Here is a 15,555-nt window from a genome sequence, read left to right as displayed (position 1 = left end):
AGTGGCATAGATTCTTGGAGAATATGTTGTAGTTTATGTTACTAAGACTCATGGCTCAGAGCTTGTGTCTGGGTTTCTATCTACCTGTACAGATCATTCACATAGTACTGTCTTTTTAAATTGCAACCTTTGTCATTTTAATCTTTATTTGGCCTTTCTTTGCTAATTCCTATAAACTTACAATTCATGGAAGTGGTTACATCCATTGGGCATTTACCCTTGTTTCGTAAATATGTCAAGAATAGTTAATGTGTATTGGAATCTTAGGAGGAAGAAGCACTGTCCTTTTTTACCTTATCTTCCTTCCACAACAATTGCTACTGTTGTTACCCTTACATTATGGGTGAGGAAATTGGAAGTACAAAGTAAAGACAGAACCCTAATTAGGTCAAGGTCTGCCCTCATCACACTTCCCTAGAAGAGTCACAACATGGAACATGTGTGTGTGCGCTTATGCCTGCCTTTCATGACTTTGTTGGAAAGACTAGTTGAGCATCGCTAGTAGAATTGCTCACCGTCTTTTGTGATCCACATTGTGAACTTTCACCCCTGGGCTGTGTATTAGACTGCTGCCTGAGAGCCTTTGTTATTCTCAAAGATAAGCTGGCTAGAACAAAAGGGAAATCAAAACCGTGGGAACCTAAACCAGACAAATACTGAGGATTGCTTTTCTTATTTTAAGTTTCAAGTGTCATCAGATCTGTCATGCCCCTAGGAGTTGCGCAGATTCTGGCATTTGTGCTTCCTGTGTGTATAGCTAGCTGGGAGGTAAACGGGGGCTCCCAAAAGTAGACCTCAGTCCTGCCTTGGTTCTGAGACAAGGTAGCCTTTCCAGGGCACCTCATCATGCCCTTTGACAGGCTGAGCTCTGAATTTTAAATCTTTGGAAGGATTGACAACACAGAGATTTTAATTAATTAATTTTGGTGTATTATGTCTTAGGGCCTCCCTGATGGCATAAGGGGTTAAGTCTCAACACCTTGAAGCTCTTGGCAGCCACTGCAGCACTAATTTGATCCCCAGCCAGGGAGATGACCCACATGGCTCAGCAGACTTCTCTTGTCTCACCTGCTGCTCCCCTCAGCAGTGTTTTTCAGTACGTCCATCTCTTCTGCTCCCCACGCTGTCTAGGTGAATCCTCTTACTCCTCACCACCACCACACCTCTGGCCTACACCCCAGCTCTTGTATGCATAAATAAATAAATCTTTAAAAATAATAAGAAGACTACATCTTAAAAGAGCTTAGATTGAAAACGAGTTCTCACAGTATTTTATTACTGTATAATTCTGGGTAAGTAACAGTTCCAAGGCCTTGAGAGATGGCTTTATCTCTCCGAAAAGCTCTAACTCAGGACTTGTTCACTTGGACAGAGGGAAAGTTAGAAATATTAGGACCCTGACTTAATAATTATTTAAATGTTTTTCTTTTTTGATTTTAAGTTTCAAGTGTCGTCAGATGTATCACGCCCCCACAGACTGCGCCACAATCCGGAAATGGCTCACGAAGTGTGCAGACGACTCTGAAACAGCCAACTACATTAGTGCTCACACTAAAGATGTAAGGACTGTATCTTACCTGTCATGGATCTGCCCTCATTAGTACTACCCAGGGTGTGGCCTGGAGATTTGCCATCTGAGAACAGAACACCCAGGGTCCCAGACCCCTGGCTGAGGCTCAGAGGCCCTTTCTCTGACTTGGTAGAATTTATTTTATCACTGTATGTTTTGCGTGCATTTATTTTCATAAAATGCTGAAATGCCTGGAAATTTTTGACCCATAACAGAACTAATTAGGAGAGAAATAGATTTTATTAAGTGCTTCCAGGCTTTAACCCCCCCTTGGCGGGTGGTGGTTGATAGGTTAGCCACACCTAATAAATTGCAAGGTATAATGCAAGTCCAGGCCTGTCCAGTTCTCATGGTGAAACTTCCCATAGGAAAGCATGGCCCTCAGTCTGTTGAATTCTAAATGACTCAGCACCCAAGGGTGTAATCTGTGCCAGTCATGCACTAAATTGTTGCACTCTGAAGCACAGCTGTGAGACCATGACATCATTAAACATAGTCCTCCTGTGGCATTGGGAGAACAGAGCATCACACTTCTCTGCATTGCTGCCGGAATTGCCAGCATCTCAAATGAAAGCCAGTGCACTGTAGAGATTGTTTCCTTGCCATCCTCTGGAAGCTGTAGTCCAGGCAAGGTGGCCAGGACTTAGTCCAGTATGGCAGCTTGTAAGCTGCTTTGACTTTCCTTCCAAGTAGGTAGGCTTTCTGCTGACTCAGCTTGTGCTTAATCTGAGTAGCCTCATGGCAGGGATGGATGGTGGAAGACTTAGCGCGGCTCAGCTGGTGGTTGGAGTGTTTCAGAGCCAAACGTGCTGACCTCATTTCCTTGAATTACTGTTCCAGCCTCAGCGACCTGCCACATTTAAGTGAGATGCTCCTCCCCAGAAGTGCTCGCACGATGAGCTACTGGGCACGGGTGCCAGGAGCTTTGTGTAATTTGTCTTAGAACCGGCCTGATGGTGCGTGAGCCTAACGGCGCCCTTCTGTCTCCTCAGTGTCCCAAGTGCAACATCTGCATTGAGAAGAATGGAGGCTGCAATCATATGGTGAGCAGAGGCCTGTACCCTTTGCATGTGTGACATGGAGCCTTTGGTCAGCGTGCTCTTAACATGTTCTCTTCTGTTTCCCTCCGACAGCAATGCTCAAAGTGTAAACACGGTGAGTCCCAGGCTTGGTGCGCAGGACCCAGTGGCACGGTGTGTTTCTTGTAGTTGGGTCTCCATTGCTTGTTTAGTCAGGACTTTTGTGGTGAAGTGACAAAGCAAAGGGGAGCCTCAGTCACATAGAGTCATAATGAGCAGCACAAAGCAACTGCTTATTATTTTCTTGGTTCTTCCCACTGCTGACACATGTAATCAGAAGTCCAGTTTGGGATGACTCTTAAGTCCTGGTCAAGAGTCTGAGAATGATGATCCTCAGTCATCCAGAATGTTAGCTTGTGTTTTAAACTTTGCCACAGTAGGTAAGTAGCATGTGGCATATCTATGGTGCCTTGTAGATACTTTTTTTTTTAAGATGTATTTATTTATGCATACAAGAACTGAGTTACAGGCCAGAGGTGTGGGGGTGAGAGGATTTACCAGAGACAGAGCAGGGAGCAGAACAGGCAGAGAGACTGAAACACACTGCTGAGGGGAACAGCAGGCTTGTCAGAAGAGGTCTGCCATGCCATGTGGGGTCACTTCCCTGACCGGGGACCAAATCATGCTGCAGTGGCTGCAGATAGCTTCATGGTGCTGTGCTCTAACCCATTGTATCACTAGGGAAGGCCTGATACTTTTTATGTATTTTTATGTATTTGTTTTTTGTGTTTTTTTTTTTAATTTATTTATTTATGCATGTAAGAACTGGGGTATAGGGCCTTCCCTGGTTAAAACACAGCACCATGAAGCTATCACACTGCAGCACAAGTTTGATCCCTGGCCGGGGGGTGGGGAAGGGGTCAGACCCACATGGTATGGCAGACCTCTCCTGTCTTGCCTGTTGTTCCTCTCAGCAGAGTATTTCAGTAGATCTGCCTGTTCTGCTTCCCACTCTTTCTCTGGTGAATCCTCTCATCCCTTGCAGCTCTGGCCCGTACCCCAGTTCTGTATACATAAATAAATCTAAGAAAAGAAACTGAGTTGTAGGCCAGAAGTACAGGGGATGAGAAGATTCACCAGAGACAAAGTGGGGAAGCAGAACAGGCAGCTCAACTGAAATACACTGCTGAGAGAAGCGGTTGGAGAGACGAGAGATTCCGCTGTGCCGTGTGGGTCACCTCCCTGGTGGGGGATCGAACTCATGCTGTAGTGACTGCGCATAGCTTGATAGTGCTATGTTTTAACCCCTTGTGCCACCAGGGAGGGCCCAGATGATTTTTTGAATAGACAATACACGATCTTACTGGAGGTTGTAAAATAATATTTTCTTTTGGAGTTTTATAGTTCCCAGAGAGGGGTTGGTTTGGTTTCTCAGACCTTCTTTCCTTCCTGCCAAATTAAGTGAAGAAACAAAGTTATCTCAGGTAGTAAGTATGTCCAAATAGGTCTCCTCCACAGCTGTTTAGGTGCTGTTCTTCTTACGTTTTGCAGGAGTTCACTGTAGTTAAAGTGGACATGGCAAGTTCTTAAAAGGGAGCATTCTGATGTGTAGATAGGTCAAATGTAGGGGCCTATTTCCACTCTCTTTATTTTCACTCTGTGTGTGTGTGTGTGTGTGTGTGTGTGCAAGGGATTGTACCAATCTCTTAGAGCCATTTAAAGAGAAATGACAAAGTGAATGTACGTACCCCTAACCCCACTGCATCCTTGGCAGCCGGAAGTCTCCTGTATTCCTCCCCAGACATGGTCTCCCTGTCCCCTGCCACTCAGTTAATTGCCATCCTTGATTGCTGTATAGTTTCCCCACCTAGGTGGACAACTCTGAGCAGTGACTTATTATTTTAAAAAAGTGCCTGGCCCACCCGGCTATTATTGTTGTACCAGTACTAGGTCTCTCTCCTTCAGGCCACAGTAGTGTTTGGATATGTAGCACCCTTAGGGGATCTTTATGTTCCCTCTTTGCTTTCTTTTTTTTTTTTCACCTCTTTCTTAATGTGGAATTAGAGTCATAATTCAAAGTATGAGCTACATGTTGTATGAGTATAAAGCTGTAGTTTTTTTTTTAATGTGCTCTTTAGGAAAAGGGGTGTCCAAGGGGGTTGCAAATGAGATGGAAAAATGCACAAAATGGTGTAAAAATAAACTATTATATATTAAAAAAAAAGTTTAGAAAAAAAGAAAAAGGGGTGAAGCCATTAATCCCAAATTTATGCACAAAAATCTTCCTCGGCCAGGTGTTGTGAGGGTTGGAAGTGGTCGAGAGGGTAAATGTGTGTTCTGAGTGACCAGGTGGGTCACAGTTGGACAAGTTCCTGCTTGTCACAATGGCACTGACCCAGCAGGCCAGTGTCTGTTAAATTAAAAAGGTACAATAGTGGGTACAAAGTGTCTGAGATTATCTGTAGACTGAAAACATCAGATTAACAATGATAGCAATAGTATAGGGACAGCGGGATGTGGCAGGGAGCATGTTGCACACTCCCTCTGAAAAGAAGCAGCCTTGGAAGTTCTGGTCAGGTGACCCCCCCCACACACACACACACACACACACACACTATCCCCCCTGCACAACTCCTGGAGTAGGATCTGTCTGCCCACTGCTTGCCTGTGCCTTTGATGATTGTGCGTTTTTGTTGTTGGTATTAATGACTTTTCCTTTTCTATGCAGACTTCTGCTGGATGTGTCTAGGAGACTGGAAGACTCATGGCAGTGAGTACTATGAGTGCAGTCGGTACAAGGAAAACCCCGACATCGTCAACCAGAGCCAGCAAGCCCAAGCCAGGGAAGCCCTAAAGAAGTACTTATTCTACTTTGAGAGGGTAAGTGTGCTCTCCTGCTGTCCTTCGTAATGGTGAGCTTCTTCCACCTGGCTTACTGGATTGTAATTCCCAGGGACTGGTAGCCTGAGCCGGTACATATATACAGAAGTTAAGGAATAGAGCTTCTGCAATGGCCCTGGGTGCTGCCTGTGTAGATGGCACTTTTGGGTTCCCTTGAGGTCCACAGGCAACAAAGGGTGAGGCATTGATCTTGTTTGAACAGTGGAATAAAGGACCATCACAGACTTTTGCTTTCTTTTTTTAAGATTTATTTATGCATACATAACTGGGGTACAGGCTGGCGGCGCAGAGGGGTGAGAGAATTCACCAGAGTCAGTGGGGAGCAGAGCAGTCAGATCTACTGAAATACACTGCTAAGGGGAGCAGTTGGCAAGACAAAGAGATCTGCTGTGCCATGTGGTCAGGGCTGGGGATCAAACTCGCACTGAAGCAGCTGTGGCTAGCTTCATAGTGCTGTGCTTTAACATTGTGCCACCAGGGAGGGCCTGTCATCACAGTCTTTTCTAACAAATGCCATCTTAATATAGTCATACCTTATATAACAACAGAAAGATAGCCCACATGGGACTGTCTTAGTTCGTAGTGTCCCCAAAATTCCCGTTGCCCAGTGGTGTCATAGTGTTTTATGAAGGCAGCAGACCCACATATCTTTTTGTTCGCTTGTCTCCTGATAGTATCATTTTTCCCTTGTGCTTCATTTTATCTCATTTTTCCTAGGCATATAAAATTGACTGTTAATGTATTTACACAAGGATCCCCCAAACCCACACACACGTTTCTCAGAACATATCCTCATTGCTTATATATAAGATTTATTTATTTATGTGTATGGAACTGGGGTACAGGCCAGAAGTGCAGGGGCAGTGAGAGGATTCACCAGAGACATGTAGGGAGCAGAACATGTGGATCTACAGAAACACACTGCTGAGGGGAGCAATAGGCGAGACAAGAGAGAGAGGTCTGCTGCCCCACGTGGGTCACCTCCCTGGCCAGGAAATTAACTCATGCTACAGTGGTTGGTGATAGCTTCATAGCACTGAGATTCTGACCTCTGCCCCACCAGGGAGACCCACATATCCCCATTGTTAAGTGATGTGTGGTACAGTCAGATTTAGAGTTTTTTCCAGGGGACCCATTAGAAACTCACAGAGCATGGCACATTTTCTAAGAATAGTACACTAGTCGGTAAGTAGCTGCTTTGCTTAGTTCTCAGGACCAATGCCCTCTTGTCTTGAAGGGATAGAATTATCTGGCAGGCAGGAGCCTCCCTGGTATCCTAAAAGTTATGTCTCAGTGCTGCCCCTGAGAAGGCACACACTAAGAGAGAGCCTGAGTTCAATCCCCGAACAGGGACCTGACCCACATGGCGCAGCAGACCTCTCCTGTCTCACCCACCGCTCCCCTCAGCAGGGTATTTCACTACATCTACATGTTCTGCTCCCCATGCTGTTTCTGATGAATCCTCTCACCCCTGCTCCTCTGGCCTGCACCCCAATCTTATACACAGAAATAAATAAAACCTTTTAAATTTTTTTTTTTAAAGATTTATTTATTTGTGCATACAGAACTGGGATGCAGGCCAGAGGCTCAGGGGTGGTGAGAGACTTCACCAGAGACAGAGTGGGGAGCAGAACAGGCAGATCGACGAAGTACACTGCTGAGGGGAGCAGCGGGCGGGTCAGGAGAGGTCTGACGCGCCATGTGGGTCACCTCCAGGGCAGGCGGGAATCGCAATCATGCGGAAGTGGCTTCAGCTTCTCAGTGCTGTGCTTTAACCCGCTGCGCCACCAGGGAGGGCCCTTTTAAAATTTTTTTTAAAAATTGGCTGGCAGAAAGCTGTTCAGCATAGGGTTAGAGGTGTAGAGTGAAGTCCCCCTTCTGCATGCTCCGGGACCCACAGTCCTCATTAAGTTATATGAGACTGTGCCCATGCTCTGCCTGCCACGATGTTTATTCTGCGCTCCTGTGTGCACCTCTGTATCTTCTTGCGATCCCTGCAGCTTTTTCCTTTCTCTGTGCCTTGTAGTGGGAAAACCACAACAAGAGCTTGCAGCTGGAGGCACAGACATACCAGCGGATTCATGAGAAAATTCAGGAGAGGGTCATGAATAATCTGGGGACGTGGATCGACTGGCAGTACCTACAGAATGCTGCCAAGCTCTTGGCCAAGGTCTGTAAACACCTCACTGTTCTGAGCCACAGTCCACTGTCTGGCCTGTCAGGCCTCTGGGGTGGAAGGCATTACGGAGGGTAGGGGGCTCAGCACCCTGTGCAGACCTGCATGCTTCTGCTAATGGCTCCACAATCCTGGACTGTCTTCAGTGGGCAGTCTTCTGGTGGGCGTCCAGGGGATTTCCAGGAAGAATATTCCACTGTCTCTCCTTGCAGGGGAAGGAACTGCAGGGAAAACTAGAGCCCTTTTTTTCTTTTGTCCCATCCATGCATCACTCAAAGGAAAATAAGAGATTGTCTTTGGACAAGTATTGAGATAGATGTGTGGACTCTGATGTCCGACTCAAGAGGGAAGAGCCATTGAGGCCGCTGCTGGTAATAAATCACAGTTTGAAAAAGGAACTGTGGGTGTTCTGTGACCATTTTTGTTTCAGTTTTCCCCATGTCGTCCCCCAATTCATCCTTTCTTTGGCTTGGCCTCATTTCTTTCAGGCCCATATCTGTAGAACCAGGCTAACTTGCATGGCGGGGTAAGAACTGTAGAAGCCCGGGTGGTCCATCGGTATCACAAAGGCCCTTCTGTCCTGTTGCAGTGCCGGTACACCCTGCAGTACACCTACCCGTACGCCTACTACATGGAGTCCGGGCCCAGGAAGAAGCTGGTAAGGCGCAGCCGCCCTCCGCTCCGCCCTAGCGCCGGCGGCGCCCCTGTCCACAGAGCTTTGCAGGAGAGCAGGTGGCAGGCCCGGTTGAGAGCACAGGGTCGGAATAACGCCGCCAGGTGTAACGTTCCATTGCCACTTCAGGCGTCTCTAACTAGGTGATGCTGTCCTTTGCGTAATAGTAGAGCGGATACTGAAGTTCCTGAACAAATGTATTGATAGGGTGACTGCGCGAAGGTCTGGAGCATAGAAGGCCGGTGCCTGTGCTTAGGGAGAATGCCGGCACGGTGGTCCTAAACATGCACGGTTGATTTGTCACAACAGTTTTTGTTGCAGCTGTCATTTACTAGGCTGGTAAATACCATTTTTTAATAGTTGCATAGATGTTCCATTATATTATTGTACCATTGTTGGGAACATTTTTTTTATTTTTCACTGTTCTTACAATAAGATGTTTAAGAACATCTTTGTGCATAAAGCACTTATGTAAATGGTTACTAAGCCAAATGATTTAAGTATTTTAGGACTCTAGATTGTAGAAGTGCTAAAAAAACCAAAACACCGAAGTGTTGGCTCTGAACACTCGGCGTTCTATGAAGATCCATGTTATTGCAGTCTCTGCTCCCTGTGTGTTGGGAGCTTTCTCTTCGGTGGCTTTTCTGGGGAGTGGAAGTGGATTTGTCCTTGCCGTTTGGCTGTACTCTGGGAAGCCTTTTAAATGGAGACTGGCTCTGGGCCTAGAGGCTAGCACTGTGCTCTGAGGACAGTTGAAGGCTGTCTGTAGCTCATGCGAGCCTGAGGTGCTGCGTCTGCCCCTCCATCTGCAGGCCCTGCCCTGGCTGCAGCCCCCTCTCCTTTTGACCCTCCTGCTCTGCCCATACAGTTTGAATACCAGCAGGCTCAGCTGGAGGCTGAGATTGAGAACCTGTCATGGAAGGTGGAGCGTGCGGACAGCTATGACAGAGGGGTAAGTGCCTTTGTCTCTCTCTCGGGCCCTCTAATGCAGGGGAGGGAGCGCTCACAGGCGAGGAGGATTGTGACTTGTTGGCTTGTGGACGGAAACTGCTGCTGAGCAGGGTGGGGAGGGTAGTGCTCCGACTCCTCACAGCGCATGATGTGGTGGGCATGACTTTGGCCGCTCCCTGTCATAGCACTGGACCATGCAAGCAGCCATCTTGCTTCCCTGGTGCAGGACTTAGAGAACCAGATGCACATAGCAGAACAGCGGAGGAGGACCCTGCTGAAGGATTTCCATGACACCTAGATTGAGACAAGAACATGCCGGAGTGAGGAAGATGGCGCTGCGAGGTCTCCCGGCTGCCACACTGCATGCTGCAGGCTCTGCCTTTCACGACCCCAGGCAACGGCCAGGGCCCCACTCCTGAGAGACACTGGCCACACACACCTCTTAGTTGATTTCTGTTTTCTTCTCATCTTTTTGCTTTTTGTTTCTACCAGGTAGAGGCCATGTTGAGTTTTGGCATCTTTTCAGGACTTTAATTTCCCCTGGATGGTTGGGAGGGAGGGAAAGATTTTCTGAATGACTATAAATAGTATTAGATCATTACAACTTATATAATTTTCAATGGTTGTACAATTATACAAAAAAAAGTGGCAAACAAACCATAGATTACACAGAACCCTTTTTAAAAATAAATTGGCATTGGAGTGTTTTACCCTCTAGCTATTTTACTTAGAACATAACACATGCCGCCCACCTCCCCTGCCTCAGAATGTCTGCTGCCAGAGGGCCCCAGGGTGGTCTCAGTTTCCAAATGCTCGTGTGTTTGGCCACAGCAGGAGCCCCACAGGAAGAACATGGGTGGCAGATGGTGGGGAGTTGGGGTGGCCTAGGTAGCAGGCGTGGAGCATAGGGAATTACCTCATACTTCCTGCCTGGTCTTTGTAGACTCTCGCGGTCAGGTGTACCTGCCGTGCACGGGCAGTTGAGGAGACAGCACAGGTGCAACACAGAACAGTGTCTTGCCCTGAAGTGTTGCCGTCTCTGGCGGCACTGTGTACATGTGGGCTCTAGTTCACTCTTGAAAGTGAGGTTCACCTGGGTGTCTGGCTCCACAGCACAGCATAGCATAGAGATGAGCTTGTCGCCCTCTATACCAGAGGACACGAGTCCACAGTGTTTCCTAAGGATAGAGCTCCGCTTTTACCGGGAATTGTTCCCCAAAGTAAATTTGTTTTATCTTGCTCCCTTCTTTTGTGCCAGTGGTATAAGTCTGACCAGGGTCACATGTGGCCATAGCAGATACTGCCCTGCTACAGTGTCCTCCGGTGAACTTACGGGGCAGAGTTCAGCATGGCCCTCCTGAGGGCACTGGTTTTCCTGGCTCAGGGTCCAGATTTGCACAGGTTTTCCTGTTTCCTGGAATGTATCCAGTGACTGCTGTGGGGGTTGGGCACTTGTCCCACTCTCCTGATCTTAGCTATTGGAGGACACTACCCTGTGGTCTGGGAATTAGAGGTCAGGAGGGAGCTTGACTTTTGTCTCAACTCCTGTGCTGGCCAGAAAAGAGGGCCAGTTTTTGCACAATTGAATGCAAAGGAGCAAGTGGCTGAATGTCATTCTGCCTGTCCTGGACCTAGTCCTGTGGGTCTTTGAAAAGCTACATCTGTGTTTCCTGGGGTTTCTCTGGCTTTTATTCAGTGCCTCCACTCTGGCTGATAGAGCTGTCTATACTTGACAGGGCCTCCTTGACTTCCCAGAGGAGTTGCTAGGGAGATCTATGAATATTTTGTTGAAAAAACTCTTTGATAGTCATACATTTTCCTCTCCAGTCAGCCATCCCCCAGGTACCCTGTAAGCTGTAAAACTGAATCATTCTCAAAGACAGGACACCTGTGGTTCTTGGGGTCATGAGGCTCATGGCTGGCTGCAGGCTCCCTTTACTTCCCCATTGGGCTTTATCATTTCCTGTTATCTCCAGCAAGGAAGGGGTTGTGGGGTGAATTGGGAAAGCAAGTTAGGATTGTTGCAAATGAATCTAGACTGGGGTGGGGAAGAGCCAGCTGTTCATGAGGAGAGTGCTCGCTGCTGGACCTAGGTTTGGAGTGTGACTGCTTTGTCGGCACATGGAAGAGCCTCGCATCTGAAGCCTTCACCTCTTCTCTCCGGCAAGTCATTTTGTGTCACTGCCATGACACAGGACCTGAGTTGCAGCCCTGCACTTTACGTCACTCCCTGGGCATCCTGGGGCCCTTCTGGACTTCACACCTACTGCATAGTGCGCTTGATTCATCTGCGGCCCCAGCCACTGGAACTGCAGGAGCTGCTCTGCCCAGACGTAGTCTGCAGCCCTGACAGACGGAGAGGCTCCTTTTGTGGCCCCAGTGGCTGTCCTTTGTTAACATCATCGGAAAGATGAAAAAATCTGGCAGAGTTTTTCTGCCCTACAAAGGCACAGTGTTGTCATGAATTTACCAGATAACTGTTTTTTCTTCAAAGAAAAGATTACTAGAGGCAGTGTCATCTGCTCAAAGTTGAGTGGTTTATTCAAAATAAATTGAAAATTTCTGGTTAAAAGCATATGTGTATAGTCTTTCTTCAGAGGACCCAAGTAGTCTTCTGTACTAGTACCCGGGGGTTCTGGCCAGATAGCACCACACGCCAGCCGCTCCTCCAGAGGTTTGTGAAGGCCCCTCTGGCTTGACTTCTCTATCTCCCCTTCTGGCTTTCTGGGGGAGGGGGCTGCTCTGGAAGGAAGTAGAATATCCTGATGCTTTTGGCTGTCCTCAGACCCTCGGTGCAGGCCAAACGGTTCCTTACCACAAACAGGTCCCAACACTGCAGTAGGGTACTGATTAGGGTACTGATTGGAATACTCTACAGTGCTTGCTGGAATCATAATCTCATTCAAAACACCCCTGGGTCGCTCCTAGGAGATGTGAAAACAGACTGGATTATGGCAGCGGGAGAGTGGAGGAGGGACATGACTTCACAAGGCCCTAGAGAGTGGCGAAGGAGACTATAGATAGAAACTGCAAGTGTTTGCAGTTTCACCCCAAGGCTTAAGGACCTTGATTTCAGTTGAACTTCCATATTTGCAATGTCAGGAGTGGCTGCACCTTCAGTGATTCGCCCAGGAGTGAAGGCTTCAAAGCGGTGGGCAGCGTGCACAAGGCAGCCAAAGCGCTTCCAGACACTGCCAGTCTGCACTCCACAGGTGCTATACACAGCACCTGTGGGTACAGGTGTTTGGCACCTGAGCATACAGTGGTGCCAAAGATAAGTGACTTTACCCTCCAGGAGCCTCCAGAACATGGGTGACACAGATGAAATTGATCACTAGAGAGTATTTTCACCGAAGCAGCGGGCCATTGTTATAGGCCAGTGGGCAGGGGCACCATAGCCTTGAAGGTCTCCAAAAATAAAGTGAAAATAGCACTTGCAGACAAAATCAGAAGTAGGGATTTTTTTTATATCTTCCTTGTCTTCTACATGGCAATCAGCATTGCCTGTGCAGGGGGCTCTACTTAGGCACTGAAGACACAGACATTGATCTTGTCACAAGACAGTCTTAACAGCAACTGAGCATGTATCCACTTAGTCCTCCCATTTTGAATTGGGTGCTGTCATATGCAAATCACAGAGCTATTCAAAGTGTCACCAATACCCTGCTAGTAAATAGCAAGAAAAAATGTATTCAGTTAACAACTGGATAGTTAGCACCTAGATGATAATACAGGTGAGAACACCCGCACAAAGCCTAGATCTGACTATCAGCAAACTGGGTCAGAAGTAGGAGGGGTCGGCCACCCCCACAAAGTGAGCCAGGCTGGTGAGAGGTTTTAGGCATTAAAATGATCGGGGCATTAAAAGGCTAAGAAATTATGGTGGCGCAACAGGTTAGAGCACAGCACTATGAAGCTATCCACAGCCACTGCAGTATGAGTTCGATCCCCTGCTAGGGAGGTGACCCATATGGCATGGCAGACCTCTCCTGTCTGTCCTGCTGCTGCCCTCAGTAGTGTATTTCAGAATATCTGCCTGTTCTGCTCCCTACTGTCTCTGGTGAATCCTCTCACCCCCTCCCCCCCCCCCAGACCTCTGGTCTATACCCCAATTCTGTATTCATAAAAATGAAATCTTTTTTTTTTTTTTAAGATTTATTTATTTGTGCATACAGAACTGGGGTACAGGCCAGAGGTTCAGGGGCAGTGAGAGGCTTCACCAGAGACAGAGTGGGGAACAGAACAGGCAGATCGATGAAGTACACTGCTGAGGGGAGCAGCGGGCGGGTCAGGAGAGGTCTGCCACGCCATGTGGTCACCTCCGGGGCAGGCGGGAATCGAACTCATGCGGAAGCGGCTTTAGATTCTCAGTGCTGTGCTTTAACCCACTGTGCCACCAGGGAGGGCCCAAAAATGAAATCTTTTTTAAAAAAGAAATTATGATGTGGTTGTGAACTTTCCAGAGGCAGTAGCAGATGGAGCAGAATTGGGTGTGAACAAGTCCACTCCCCTTGTTTCCTACCTGCTTGCTTTCTGGTCTCCAGCACTGAGCCAGCAGAGCTGCATCAGCGTACATATCTTGGTGGCAGACACACCTTGGTGGACACAGGTAATAGAAATAACACAAAAATAAGGAACATCTTGTGGAATCTATACAAAGCATTTAAAAGACAAAGCGAAAAAGGAAGCAGCATTCACAGATGCCAGAAAACCTTGACATCGTTGATAAACTTATTTAGTTGGTATTTACCGTATTTAAGAATGTTAGGTGTTACATGTGATTTGGGGAAAAATATACTTGTTTCTACTCGTTTGTTATACTCAAAATTTGAGAGACTTTCGACCTAACGAGTGAATTAAAGAAGCTACAGAAAAGTCCAGTACTCCTAAATTGGTGATTGAGTTCTCGACTAAATCAGAAACATTGCTTTTTCAGCAATTCCATTTCTTTTGGAATTCACTTCAGAGGCAAGGGTGAGGTTCTTGCTGCTACAACCACCTCTGTTCAGGAGTCCTGGCTTGCCTGCTGCGTGACAGTCCCCACCCACGCCATCTCCAGTGGGATGCTGAGCTCCTGCTGGTCCTTGGTCAGCATCCCAGCTCTGGCTGAGCCACAACAGCTGCAGCGGCATGACGCCTGCTCTCCCTCCCCGCGAAAGGAAACATCCAGAACTTCTGCATTTGTTGTAACAGGTGATCCTAAGGAAGACTAGATGAGTGAATACACCCATGTGCTTGGCCACTGGTAACACCTACCTCTGTGTAGAATCTCTGAGTACAGTAGGTGGACTTGCCCTAAAATCAGAAAATACAGACTCTACTTCTCTGGGAGGAGAGGAAGAGAGGGCTGTAACATAGAGAAGCCACAGCTGGGACTTGACTTCAGTGGGTGTTGCTCTGGCCTGCACGTCCACCTGAGGCTTGGGCTTCTGTTCTGAGGCCTGCACATCTTTGCCCGGGCATAAGCCAGCCCCCGAAGGGCAAGGAGACTGAAAATGAAATGACCAGGCTTTGGCATGGCCACTGTTCTGTCCCCGCACATCCACACTTAGCAGTAATTTGATCCTTCTCTAGGGTGATGGTGTCTCCATTATGGAAAAGCTCCTTTCTCGCTCTTCATCCATGCCATCTCTGAGGCAATGTGTGTTTCTGTGTATCTGATCACCTGCAGCATTCCTATGGGTTACTCTTAAGGGTCTGACCTTCCTGGCTGAGGCCTCTCCAGGAAGCCTGTCTGTTCCCAGACTGGATCCCACTGTCCCACTGAATATGTACAGAACAGACAGCTTCTTCCTAAAACCTGGCTCCGGCAGACCATCCTGGGAGGTCCAGACCACAGCACTGACCTCCAACTTGTTCTGGGCCTCCGACGCTGGCGAGGGGCAGTGCAGATCCTCGGGCATTCATGCGCAGTCATCAGTTTCAGTTTAGGAGGCGCCCCCAAACCTCCGCAGTATTAAGTCATCTTTTGGCGCTGCCTCCTCGCTGCCATTCTACTCCCGGGAGCAAGAAAATGCAGGCCATATTTGTCCGGGGAGGGAAGGAAAGGTGTTTTAACCCGACAACGGAGAAGCTACCAGTGTTACGTTGTTTTTGTTTTTTTTAATGGTGCTGCTTCTGTCGGTGTCAACTTTTGGGGGATCGGCTTCTGCCCTGGGGAGTGTCCATCTCCGCCCAACTTCCGATAAGCCAGCTCGGGAAGAGAAGCCAGTGTGGGCCAGCGTCCACGGCGCAGAGACTCCGGCGCGGCGCGGCGCGGCGCGGG

General features: G+C 47.9%; 2 protein-coding genes across 4 annotated transcripts in view; both read left to right on the top strand.

Annotated features, from left to right (window-relative positions):
- ARIH2 (ariadne RBR E3 ubiquitin protein ligase 2) overlaps nt 1–13,182 on the top strand; it is a 50,332-nt gene extending 37,150 nt beyond the window's left edge. Inside the window, exons 10-17 of one of the 3 annotated variants that reach the window (XM_012720327.1) lie at nt 1,442–1,559; nt 2,563–2,613; nt 2,704–2,725; nt 5,318–5,469; nt 7,517–7,660; nt 8,256–8,324; nt 9,208–9,291; nt 9,517–13,182. In XM_012720327.1, coding sequence (XP_012575781.1) covers nt 1,442–1,559; nt 2,563–2,613; nt 2,704–2,725; nt 5,318–5,469; nt 7,517–7,660; nt 8,256–8,324; nt 9,208–9,291; nt 9,517–9,588 — 712 coding nt within the window. In that variant the 3' untranslated portion in view covers nt 9,589–13,182. Of the gene's footprint in view, nt 1–1,441; nt 1,560–2,562; nt 2,614–2,703; nt 2,726–5,317; nt 5,470–7,516; nt 7,661–8,255; nt 8,325–9,151; nt 9,292–9,516 lie in introns of all 3 variants that reach the window. The other 2 variants (XM_004676191.2, XM_012720326.1) reach the window with 2 other exon arrangements.
- Nucleotides 13,183–14,519: 1,337 nt separating this feature from the next.
- The window catches only part of P4HTM (prolyl 4-hydroxylase, transmembrane (endoplasmic reticulum)), a 16,037-nt gene continuing 15,001 nt past the window's right edge, over nt 14,520–15,555 (top strand). Inside the window, exon 1 of the mRNA XM_004676593.2 lies at nt 14,520–14,535. Coding sequence (XP_004676650.1) covers nt 14,520–14,535 — 16 coding nt within the window. The remainder of the gene's footprint in view (nt 14,536–15,555) is intronic.

This window comes from Condylura cristata, unplaced genomic scaffold (genome assembly GCF_000260355.1).
Source record: "Condylura cristata isolate star-nosed mole 26May11 unplaced genomic scaffold, ConCri1.0 scaffold00004, whole genome shotgun sequence".
In the NCBI taxonomy this organism is placed as follows: domain Eukaryota; kingdom Metazoa; phylum Chordata; class Mammalia; order Eulipotyphla; family Talpidae; genus Condylura; species Condylura cristata.
Note: the sequence above shows the minus strand (reverse complement) of the source record. Positions and strands in the feature narration are given on the sequence as shown.